Source organism: Oncorhynchus masou, chromosome 1 (assembly GCF_036934945.1).
Source record: "Oncorhynchus masou masou isolate Uvic2021 chromosome 1, UVic_Omas_1.1, whole genome shotgun sequence".
NCBI lineage: Eukaryota > Metazoa > Chordata > Actinopteri > Salmoniformes > Salmonidae > Oncorhynchus > Oncorhynchus masou.
In genome coordinates, this window is record NC_088212.1 from 79,757,349 (window position 1) to 79,770,318 (window position 12,970).

General features: G+C 43.0%; 2 protein-coding genes across 2 annotated transcripts in view; both read left to right on the plus strand.

Annotated features, from left to right (window-relative positions):
* The first annotated feature begins 799 nt into the window (after positions 1-799).
* LOC135551446 (F-box only protein 22-like) lies at positions 800-7,981 on the plus strand. Its single transcript, XM_064982661.1, has 7 exons — positions 800-997; positions 1,485-1,617; positions 2,235-2,322; positions 2,563-2,661; positions 3,482-3,634; positions 4,919-5,084; positions 5,468-7,981. Exons 1-7 carry the CDS (start codon positions 867-869, stop codon positions 5,859-5,861), a joined length of 1,164 nt encoding a protein of 387 aa, XP_064838733.1. The 5' UTR covers positions 800-866; the 3' UTR covers positions 5,862-7,981.
* A 451-nt stretch (positions 7,982-8,432) lies between these two features.
* The window catches only part of LOC135551454 (transmembrane protein 266-like), an 87,457-nt gene continuing 82,919 nt past the window's right edge, over positions 8,433-12,970 (plus strand). The window contains exons 1-2 of the mRNA XM_064982669.1: positions 8,433-9,225; positions 10,787-10,924. Coding sequence (XP_064838741.1) covers positions 10,911-10,924 — 14 coding nt within the window. The 5' untranslated portion in view covers positions 8,433-9,225; positions 10,787-10,910. The remainder of the gene's footprint in view (positions 9,226-10,786; positions 10,925-12,970) is intronic.

Genomic DNA, 12,970 nt, shown 5'->3' on the forward strand with positions numbered 1-12,970 from the left:
GACTGAAAATTTAATCCATGAATATATGACACAAAATATATATATATGTGGTGAAAGGACAACAACCTCCCCCTCAACGTGATCAAGACAAAGGAGATGATTGTGGACTCCAGGAAAAGGAGGACCGAGTATGCCCCCACTCTCATCGACAGGGCTGTAGTAGAGTAGGTTGAGAGCTAGTTCTTTGTCGTCCACATCACCAACAAACTAACATGGTCCAAGCACACCAAGGCAGTCACGACAAAACCTATCCCCCCTCACGAGACTGAAAAGATTTGGCATGGGTCCTCAGATCCTTAAAAGGTTTTACAGCTGCACCATCGAGAGCATCCTGACGGGTTGCATCACTGCCTGGTATGGCAACTGCTCGGCCTCCAACCACAAGGCACTACAGTGGGAAGTGCGTATGACCCAGTACATCACCGGGGCCGAGCTCCCTGTCATCCAGGACATCTATACCAGGTTGTGTCAGAGGAAGGCCCTAAAAATTGTCAAAGACTCTAGCCACACTAGTCATAGACTGTTCTTTCTGCTACCGCACAGCAAGCGGTACCAGAGGGCCAAGTCTAGGTCCAAGAGGCTTTTAAACAGCTTCTACCCCCAAGCCATAAGACTCCTGAACATCTAATCAAATGGCTACCCAGACTGCTTGCATTGTAGTTTAAGGGCTTGTACGTAAGCATTTCACTGTAAGGTCTACACTTGTTGTATTCGGCCCATGGACAAATAACGTTTGATTTGATTTATACATACTAGGCAGATAAAGTGTACTCGCCACTAGGTGGCAGTAATAGTGTATTAGTGCTTTCGATATTTTATTCAAAAGACAAATCCGTAGCTAGCTGCCAAGATCTTGCGAAGGAAATATGGATGGAAATACAGACTTTTCTGGCGTTTCAGATGAATGCACGGCAGAATACATTCTCAGTAATGTGGCAGAAGTAGTGGAGAGAATTTTGATGTTTGTACCAACCAAATCCCTGCTCCAAATTGCTTGGTAAGTGACTAGCTAGCTAGCTAACTTTAGGTAGCTAAGGATTCCGGATAACATTGACCGATTAGCCACAGTCAGCTAGCTAGCTAGCTAGCTAACGTTAGCGAGCACAGTGTTTTTTATCAACAATGGCAATGCACGTTTCAAGTTCTAAACAGGACTGGAACTGAATATATGTAGCTAACTAGCAATCTAAACGAAATGTATCTGTTAGCTGTATACGTTTTGCTTGCAAAAAAGGCGTGCAGCCATGTGAAACTAGCATACGTTAGCTAGCTAACAGGTAGCAGAACAGTATTTTAGTAATAATCTTGTATTACAGATTAGTGTTTGACAGCTAAATTAGCTAGCTAAGAAAAGCTTGGAATCTAGCTAACGCTAGCAAGTTATCCCCAGACTGGTCGTATGTATCATGTTTTTTTTAAACAACTTCCTTGTCATGCCAGGATGAGAGTGAGAGCTAACGACGAATGTCTTCCTTATTGTGCAGTGTTTGCAGACTGTGGATGAACTGTGCACGGAGAGTACTGAGGGTCCAGCAGAAGTTGACGTGGGTGTCTGCCTCTGGACCGTCCAACTATGACGGCCATGCTCTCTGCCACAGCCTGGCAGAAGAAGTGGAGGTCAGTTTGACTCCTGAAAATACACAAGCAATTACAACAGGGTCTCTTTCAGGAGAACGTTCATGAATTGTTGATAGAAGTGTCATGAATAGAGCTGACATGATTGCATGCCAGAGAGTAGTATCTCGTGAACAGACGACAAACATAAATGGTACCGTAGACATGTCTTTATACTATGAGCGCTGATTGATAATTTCAGTTTTTCGTCACTGGTTTTATATTTGGACAAATCAAGATTTCGCAGGTGTTACCATTTTTTCTAATTTTGGAAGGGGAGGGGACATCTGGCCCATACATTTACCCATAACTTGCAAAGAGTGGATCTCTTCAATCCGGTTCCACTCCTCGTTTCAGCATCTCATCTCTTAACATGTACAGACCCAGAACTTAATCGAGCATCTGACCAATTACGCAAGACTTTAGTTCTGGGTTAACTGAGATTAGCCAGAGGCATGCTTGTTCGACATTATGCATATCTATCTGTATGCTGTTGCAACAGTCCTACAAGTAGGCTAGTAGAACACAGTAAAGTTATAGCCTGGCTCCTACAGTGGAAGACTATGTGGAGTCTGACATTATTGAAAACCGTAGAAACACCTCTCTCTTAATGTTTGCAGAATGTATACCTGCTGCCCAAAACAGTCTTGGTTATGGTGGACAGCGAGACCTTCAGTGGACAAGACTCTTCCTACAAGCAGAAAAAGGGTAAGACGTAACATGTGCATTTACTACTCTGTAGTAAAGCACACTAATAATGCTGGGCCGAGAAGTAAAAAGTACTGTGGCCTCTTATCTACTAGCTAACTTCCATTTAGTTTGTTACTAAACACGTGGTAAGTTATTAAAAGTTGAAGGCTAAGTTGTGAAACCTGCTGCTTATATTAGAGTCCCAGTCAGTAACAATCTAATTGTAAGGCATGTTCTAACTTGTATCCCCTCTTGCAGCACGCAAGACCCACCACAGTCCAGACTCAGTGGAGGAACTGAACAGGCTGTTCCCCAATGGATGTGACATCATGGCCATCACCACGCCTGGTGTTGTTTGTAAGAACCACAGTATTTTCATATTTCCCTTCCTAATGACCAGAACACCGTGTGGTAACTGTTTCATGTGTTATAATATGTTATAACACTTAATTCCTACAACACTAACCACTCATAGCTAGCTCTTGTGCCATAATTCATGACACAGGCTGCTGCCAGTGCATGACATTCAGGTCCTTTCCTCTTTGATGCGTGTTGTGCATTCTCATCTACCAGTTTTTGAATGTTAACCAGCTCACTTAAGCGTATCACAGAGGAATGGGTCACCTGTCAACAGGGGATGGTCCACATTAATCTCCCCCTGCCTTATTAACATAGGGTGCTCTGCTTTGGAGCTGGGAAGAGAAGCATGGCGACTAGATATGTCGATAGATACTCTAGTATTCCAGGACTGACAACAGGATCTGTGCTCAGTATTCCTCTATATAATCACTAAACTGGAGAGAAGTGACATTCCATCAACCAAGTATGCAGATAGTGTCTTTGCTCACAAACTGAAAATCTAGCTAGGTAATATTGATGTGTTATGTGTTAAATAGTGTTATGTCACATAGATTGAGTGCTTAGAGAACCAGGGAAGTGGAACACCATGCAATATGTTAAAATGCAATTACTGTTAGCTAGCTAACTACTTTAAATATACATCATACATTTACCAATATAAGGAAAAGGCGACTGGTTGACAGTATGATTTGTCCTTCTGCCTTTTCCCACAGTAACCCTGAAGAAGGCATTTGCCAAAATGCAGATTTCTTTTAAAGCAAACTTCCAATGTTCTCCCAAGAGTTGCTGCTGAGTCTCTCTTCATCTTCCCCCACAGTAACTCCCAGTGGCTCCCACTCAGGTCCACCAAAGGAATTCCAAGAAGGAGAAGCTGGCTACGCTATCATGTTCCCTAGGATGGAGGGAGTGGACATCCGCCCCTTTCACTTCTGCAAACGCACCATCTCAGAGTCACACCTAGAGGAAGCAGGTTGGTGAGACCGACTGGGAGTTGAAGTACATGCTATTCTATAAAATCCTTTCTCTGTAATTAATATTACCTGATTGAGCTAATCATGTAAATGTAATTAACTAGAAAGTCGGGGCACCACAAAATAATATTTATAGAGCAGTTATCTTCCGAATAAACTCTTAAAGACGTAGTAATATTTTACATCAATAGCAGTCAATATTAATTGTCACCTTATTTCAGTCTCATCTGAAAGTTGTAAGTTCTTGGTTATCTTCACAAACCGTTGTTGTCGTTGTGTGGTAGACGAGATACTCTGTCTGTTCTTTCCTAGCCCACGTTTGCAGCTGCTGTTGCTAACTCAACGGATAGGAGGTATCACTTCTGTAGCGAATAAGAGTTCAAAGTTCATACCATTCGCAACCAAAGCTCATGCTGAGGTTGGCTTCGTTCTGTAGTTATCTGAACCCTTCTGACATCGGATCGTCATCCTAATGTACCCGGAACAGGAAGTTATATTGTCGTCAAGGCTTTATATAGGAAGGGAGAGGAGGGCATGTTTCATAGTTTATCACCAATGTCTCTTCACGTGGGCGGGCCACTGAGTCGGGCCTAATTCACTCATGAAAGCCCAATTCTCACATTTTAGAAGCTAAAATCACATTTCATCCCCTCGCAAATAATTTCATATTCAAACGTTTAAATTGCACAACAATTCCATGTGAACCTGATAACTATAATGTGTAGTCTTTCCACTGTACCGTTTATGTCATCCTATCATTGATGAGAATGTCTCAGATGACAACCGAACTGACATCATATTCATAAAGTACCAACGCATATGTTCAACTGGTTGGATAACCAAAATATGGTTAATTTCCTCCCACCTGCTGATGTTCCCAGAATTTCTATTCTAACCAAGGGATGTTCAATAGTCACATCAGTAGGGTAGAGAGAGGAAAGGGGGGGGGGGGGTATTTATGACTGTCATAAACCTACCCCAGGCCAGCATCATGACAATGACCAGTTCAGAAATATACCTTTCTCCGCTCTCCCACACAGGGGTACCACAGTCAACCATTAAGCTGGTCAGTGCCGGTCTTGTTCTAGCCCAATACAAACCCTTCAGTGTAAAGTTGATACTAAGATTAGTATATGAGTGTGTGATAAATACCAATATTTACAGAAAAGAGATGGCAACAAACATTTCTACAGTATGCTAAACACATCTTTGGCTTTAGCCAACCGTCCACCATAATATGATTCCATCTCTGACCCCACTCTGTTGTCGTCCTGTCCCCTCAGGGCTGGTGAATAACCCTGATCTGCGTGTGGTGCTGCTCTTTGGCTATGAAGCCTACAAACCCGGAGCAGCCCGCTTCCTTAACCAGGTCCTGGAGCCTTTGGCACGCAGCAAGGCTCTCATCGCTGGGGGCCATGTGGAGAATGTCTTCTCCCCTGAAAGAGAGTGGTGAGCACCTGAGTGATCTGTAACATGTACTGTTCTTTTCAATGCTGAGAAGGATTAGGAGTTCTCAAACATGGGTCTGGGGTCTTATTTATTGCGACCTCCTAGTAATCTACCAAGCGGCAAAACAATATATGTTTTAAGGTAGTGGGGGTCCTCAGCTGGAGGCTCATCATATTCAGAGGGCCCTGACATGAACATTTTGGGAATCCCTACTCTTACTATGCAGCTATGACTTTGTTTTTGTCTGTCCCGCGATCGTTCTCTGTAACTGTTGCTGGGGCTGGTGCGGTGGTGTAGGTCTGGCCCTGAGTGGTCCCGGGGTTGGGATTTAGCTTATAGTATTACTATATAGTTATGTGACAGTGGTCTGTCTTTCTCCGTAGCTGTGGCCGGGGGTCGTACGGCGTGGTGGGTCTGGCTCTGAGCGGTCCAAGGATCCAGGGGGCCAGTGTTCTCCTGGAGCAGGACGTGAGCAGCCCCAAGGCAGCTGAGGCCACCATTCGGAGACTGAAAGCCGCCAACCTCCCAGAGAGGAACACCCTGGGCTTCATGTTTGCCTGCGTGGGCCGCGGACACAACTATTACAACAACCAACGTAACGTGGAGGCTGACACCTTCCGCAAGGTGTTCCCCAACATCCCACTGTTTGGCTTCTTTGGTAACGGGGAGATTGGGTGTGATCGTATCGTGAAGGAGGACTATACTCTGTGTGACACAGATACGGACAGTCTGCAGCATGGATACACCACTGTTATGACCCTAGTTCACCTTGGTTGAGGGGTTGATGGTCATATTTACATTCAAACTACAGTTTGTTTTGTTCACTTCAGGTTCCTATTGATTAGGTACGAAACGGAAGAAAACCAGAAGAAGCAGAGAAGGTACTATCTTAACTGGTCCAATAAGAAACACCCGTTTTACGTTGCAAAATGTTTTGAAACGGTGTGCCCTAATGAATACAACCCTGGTGTTGAGTTCAGAAGACTGTGCACGTAACAATCAGGATCAACAACATTTTGGTTGTAGAATCTTATCTCTCAGCCATGATGGTATGTGATGCTGTTTGAAATGGCTTACAACATGTACATGTCTTTCTTTTTGTTGTGTTCAACTTTTCCCAATGTAAAGTTTTAACTTTGTCAATTTTGGAAGGGAAATGCAATGTTTTATCTGCTGCAATAGAGGCAAATAGTTACTTGATCCTACATTGATCAGTTTGAAACTTGAATAGGAAATATTGCTGATATGTTAGTGAGTTTAACAAGGTGCTGATGGGAATCAGAGAAGTAAATACTGTCCATTCATCTCAGTCCTCTGTTACAAAATAATACAGTGGACTTCCCCATTTAAAACACATATATATTATCCTGAATTACTCACCAACTGTTACGCTCATATTCAAAACAAAGAACTGAAACTAACTAACTCATCTTGACCAGATGGTTTCTTACACCTTATAGTGAAAAGTTACTGACACTTCATGTCCAATTAACAAATATAATTGTTATTAATTATTATAAATAATTGTTGAGATTACCGATCAGGCACATTTTAGTTAAGAAGATAAGGAATGTAACATGTTTTGAACCTTCTGAGAAAAACTCAGTTTGTCTTGATTTCAATGTTTTCTCCTGTATGTGCTTTGACACATGCCCCTCTTTTAGTGTTATATGGAGAAACCCTTTTTGAAATGCAATTAAATCACGGCCTATTCCTACTACCTTTATAAGACTATTTCACACACTGGTCAATTCCACGATAACAGAGTGAGGTTGAGACTCAGAATTTTCACGTCAAACAGAAAGCAATGATTGCAAAGTTAAACCAACCATACAACTCTATGCATAAGGATGGCTTTTATAAAGACATTTACTTGAAGAACAGAACAGTGAACAGTGGGGCGGCAGGTAGCCTCATGGTTAGAGTGTTGGGCCCGTAACCAAAAGGTTGCTAAATCGAATCCCCGAGCTGACAAGGTAAAAATGTGTTGTTCTGCCCCTGAACAAAACAGTTAACCCACTGTTCCTAGGCCGTCATTGTAAATAAGAATTTGTTCTTAAGTGACGTGCCAATTTAAATTTACAAAATTTAAAAAGATGCAAAGTTTGGTAGCAGAATGAGGGTTTGTGCTGTTATTGTGGAATTGCCTCACTAGCTTCTATTTACTCAAATGTATTCCGTGGTTTAGACAAAATCTTTCTGTGTCGATCTTCATACTGTCTTGTAAGGTCATATTTGTTGCTTCATTGGAACTGATGGTTTTAAAATGTTATTTTACGTGTTCCACTTCCAAACAGGGTATTCCAGCCATTATATGATTGTGTGATAAACATACCATGTACAAACAGTTTTGTAGTTGGGATTCTGTACAATATTCTGCTTCATTTACGAACATATTATAATTCTGAAGACATTCCTGATGACAGTATTTGTTTTGTTTATGAAGGTATGAGGTAGATGTTCTGAAAATAGGTATGAAGGTATGAACACATGAGAAATGTTTAGGAAGTTCAAAACAGTTCTTTGGAGATTAATGTGGAATTTGACCATCCTATATGTTTGGCTAAATGGTTTTGATTGCTTCTGTTTTTTGTTTAGAATAAGCTATTTTAAGGTATAACTTTTCAGTATAGTATACAAGTTATTATCCTGATCCTGAAATGTAAGATCACTGTTCATAGGTTTCTGTGACCTAACAACCATTCTGGTACCACACAATGTTACCACACAACCATTCTGTGTAGAGTTATTAGGATTATTTTAGAATTGTTCTTTAAATTGTTTTCTCTGGCTTTAATATGATGAGCAAAATGTTTAAGGTTACAAGCACTTTTCAACTATGTGTGCCAAATATGTTTGATTTATTTCAAATTCAATAAATGACTGCCATTGAAATATCTTCTCACTCTCTGGCTTTCTCTATCTCTAACTCCTAACTGGCTTTCTCTATCTCTAACTCCTGCACAAGAGTCACAACGTGGACTTCAGGTTTAGGTATCCTGATTTATCATAATGGAGAAAAAATGTGCATCTAACTAATTATTTTCAGAACATCATCTTTCATATTCTACAACCAATGTACTTAACAATTAAATAATAACAGAATAGTAAAACCTTCCATTTACATATGTTTTCTTATATAACAGGCCTAATTGTTCAGAATTGCTCTATCATAGACTACAATTATTTCATATCGACCATTTCTGAAAGCCTAACCTTGACAAGCAGGCGTGTTTGATATAAGGCTGCGAAGACGCTATGAGATTGATTGATGTGCGCTCTAACCATCGACTGGCTATTCCTGGTGAATGACAAACTGTTAAGCCAATTGGTAGAAAGATCATTTATATTCCCATAGTATCTTGAATTTACGAAACGATAAAAACGTAAAGCCTATGGACATGGAGAAAGGCAGCTCGGGCAAAAAGCTATAGGCCTACAAATCAAGTGAGGTGACTGTACTTCAGTTTTCATTCGGTTATCAGGATTTGGAACTAGAATCCACAGAGAGCAAACATGTGAGTCGTGACCGAAGCAAGCAATTACAATGTTATAGCTTCGATACTGACACTATTCGGCATGAAAATAAACGACAATGTTTTTGACGTTGTTTCGCGGTGATTATGCTACTATTCTCGATTTTGAAAGGGAGAGAGCAGCGCGGCACTAGAGAAGCCGGAGGTTAATCACGTTTTCAGCACCGAGACAGCTCCGTGTGGAGGAGGAGGTCTATATTCGGCAGCAAGGAGTCCCTTCTGCGATCGCGGGGGAAGCCCTCAACCCTCACTAGCAATTTTGGAGCGGTGTAGCCAACAACACACACAACGTTCTGACCTTTCTTCCTCCACTCTCCAATGATGCTGGTTATTTGGTGGTCAGTGGTCAGACACTTAATATAATCTTGCTGAACGACGATGGTGCTTGCATTTCGGCTCCAGTCTTTTCGTTTTGCACAGGATTCTAAGCAGCAGCAGCGGTGCTTGTCCAATGTAAAAGTGCTAAGGAAGGCAGCAGCCTACACATCGCCACGAGCTTGGAGCACGAGCCTCACTCACGCTGATCTTCACAGAGGGAGACATTATCACGAGCACGCGGCCAACGGGAGGCTCGATTAGACTGTCAACAATGTAAATCAAGACAGGTAGGAAGGTTCTTCTTTGGTTGAACTGAATAATTAGTTGTACTTTGCCGGGGCACTCCCTCGGTGTAGCCTACAACGGGGACCACCCCCGCTTTACGCACTAGGCTACTATAATCTCTCGAGTCTCTGCTTCTATATTCAGGTACTACAGCGACTAAGTATAGTCCTAACCTGGATTAATGCTTGGTTTAGTCCGTTTCAATTACAATTTCCAGTAGGGTTACATTATTATTAGTTCCTGAACAGGGAGGCAAACATTTGCATGTCAAGCTACCTGTCAGTTTGGTTTTGACGTGGATATGGGGCTGAGTTGTGCTTTGAATTTTATGCAATACTACAGAAAAGCCGTGTAAAATGAAGTAAGTGTGAAGAAACCTCAGTTACGAAGTAAGGGGGCCGTTAGCCTACTTTACTATTCAATGAACTGTGTGAGACCCAGCGCATGTTCCAAATGGCCCACACAGGCTCACTTAAATGTAGTGCACTATATAGTAAGTAGATTAGAGGCGAGATGGATCTGAACTGATAGGCTCCTGTAGTTTATTAAGGCCATGCAGAGACCAGTGGACAGACCTCTACTTGATGTTTTGTGCTGATCAGGCAAAGCACAGTCTATGAACTCTCACCATTCAAACACCATGGTCGAAAAAAGGGTATTCAAGAGAATTTGCTTAACAAAACCCTTTATACAGTAAGTTGGGATGTGCTAACAACCTCCAGTTGTTGTAGTCTTTAGTAGAAGTCTCTCAATATACCTTCTCACCAGCACCATCTGAAATGTAATGATGGGCAACACAGAACGATTTGACCTGTAATGTCTCTCACATCTTCTCCATTTAAAGTATTGGTACTGTAGTGTATGTCTTGCGTTTAAAGTGTTATTGAATGACTCATACATAGCCTACCATACTCTCAGGGGATTGCCATAATTGGGGTGGCAGTGTAGCCTAGTGGTTAGAGCATTGGACTAGCAACCAAAAGGTTGCAAGTTCAAATCCCCGAGCTGACAAGGTACAAAATCTGTTGTTCTGCCCCTGAACAGGCAGTTAACCCACTGTTCCTAGGCCGTCATTGAAAATAAGAATTTGTTCTTAACTGACTTGCCTAGTAAAATAAAGGTCAAAAAAAAAAATAAAAAAAAAATAATAATAATGTGTCACTGTCTGTCATCAATCATATCTAAATAAAACCAAGCACCTGGGTAGGTTTTCACTCATGCATGTCCTGTGTCAAGCGTAATGGATTTTCCCAGCAGTAACTCAACAATGGACTCATTCTATGGTGAGAGCAGCTCTTCAGGAGTATTATCCAGCAGACATGCAGGTGATGTGCTCTTACTATAGACATAGAATGAATCATCTTTTACTTTGAAGAACTGCCGTTGTAGCTACAATTCAAGCTTCAAGCTACAATTATAGTTCTTCATTGTCTTAGTATCCCCATACTGTTTCTGGTGCCAGTATACAATGTTTTACTGAACTCATAAACATCTTAGTGTAATACGGATGTAATATGGTTGTAGTACATGTCAGGTGTAATTGATATTTAATTCAATCCCCAGGTTCAACATGAGTCCAGCAGAGTATATCTGGTGTGGTGATCTCAGAAGAGAGGCATAGCCTGACTGAGAACTGAGTGAAGATCATAGCCTCCTCCTCTTCCTCTCTCCATCACCATCCACCAACATGGCTAACCCTCAGTAAGTATAGTACATTACACCACCCAGATTGTGTGTCTCCTCTCTGTCCCCCCCAGAACATGACCTGTGCTCATTAAGATCTCTCCCCCAGAACATGACCTGTGCTCATTAAGATCTCTCCCCCAGAACATGACCTGTGCTCATTAAGATCTCTCCCCCATAACATGACCTGTGCTCAGTAAGATCTCTCTCTGCCCAGAACATGACCTGTGCTCAGTAAGACCCCCCCATAACATGATCTGTGCTCAGTAAGATCTCTCTCCCCCCATAACATGATCTGTGCTCAGTAAGATCTCTCTCCCCCCATAACATGATCTGTGCTCAGTAAGATCTCTCTCCCCCCAGAACATGACCTGTGCTCAGTAAGATCTCTCCCCCAGAACATGACCTGTGCTGAGTAAGATCTCTCTCCCCCCATAACATGACCTGTGCTCAGTAAGATCTCTCCCCCAGAACATGACCTGTGCTGAGTAAGATCTCTCTTCCCCCAGAACTTGACCTGTGCTCAGTAAGATCTCTCTTCCCCCAGAACATGACATGTGCTCATTAAGATCTCTCTTTCCCCAGAACATGACCTGTGCTCATTAAGATCTCTCTCCCCCCAGAACATGACCTGTGCTCATTAAGATCTCTCTTTCCCCAGAACATGACCTGTGCTCATTAAGATTTCTCTTTCCCCAGAACATGACCTGTGCTCATTAAGATCTCTCTTCCCCCAGAACATGACCTGTGCTCATTAAGATCTCTCCCCCAGAACATGACCTGTGCTCAGTAAGATCTCTCTTCCCCCAGAACATGACCTGTGCTCAGTAAGACCCCCCCCAAAACATGACCTGTGCTCATTAAGATCTCTCCCCCATAACATGACCTGTGCTCAGTAAGATCTCTCTCCCCCCAGAACATGACCTGTGCTCAGTAAGATCTCTCTTCCCCCAGAACATGACCTGTGCTCAGTAAGATCTCTCTCCCCCCATAACATGACCTGTGCTCAGTAAGATCTCTCTTCCCCCAGAACTTGACCTGTGCTCAGTAAGATCTCTCTTCCCCCAGAACTTGACCTGTGCTCAGTAAGATCTCTCTTCCCCCAGAACATGACCTGTGCTCATTAAGATCTCTCCCCCAGAACATGACCTGTGCTCATTAAGATCTCTCCCCCATAACATGACCTGTGCTCATTAAGATCTCTCCCCCAGAACTTGACCTGTGCTCAGTAAGATCTCTCTTCCCCCAGAACATGACCTGTGCTCATTAAGATCTCTCCCCCAGAACATGACCTGTGCTCATTAAGATCTCTCCCCCAGAACATGACCTGTGCTGAGTAAGATCTCTCTTCCCCCAGAACATGACCTGTGCTCAGTAAGATCTCTCTTCCCCCAGAACTTGACCTGTGCTCAGTAAGATCTCTCTTCCCCCAGAACATGACCTGTGCTCATTAAGATCTCTCCCCCAGAACATGACCTGTGCTCATTAAGATCTCTCCCCCATAACATGACCTGTGCTCAGTAAGACCCCCCCCAGAACATGACCTGTGCTCAGTAAGACCTCTCTCCCCCAGAACATGACCTGTGCTCAGTAAGATCTCTCTCCCCCAGAACATGACCTGTGCTCAGTAAGATCTCTCTCCCCCAGAACATGACCTGTGCTCAGTAAGATCTCTCTCCCCCAGAACATGACCTGTGCTCAGTAAGACCTCTCTCCCCCAGAACATGACCTGTGCTCAGTATGATCTCTCTCCCCCAGAACATGACCTGTGCTCAGTAAGATCTCTCTCCCCCAGAACATGACCTGTGCTCAGTAAGATCTCTCTCCCCCAGAACATGACCTGTGCTCAGTAAGATCTCTCTCCCCCAGAACATGACCTGTGCTCAGTAAGATCTCTCTCCCCCAGAACATGACCTGTGCTCAGTAAGATCTCTCTCCACCCAGAACATGACCTGTGCTCAGCAAGATCTCTCTCCCCCAGAACATGACCTGTGCTCAGTAAGATCTCTCTCCCCCCAGAACATGACCTGTGCTCAGTAAGATCTCTCTCCCCCAGAACATGAC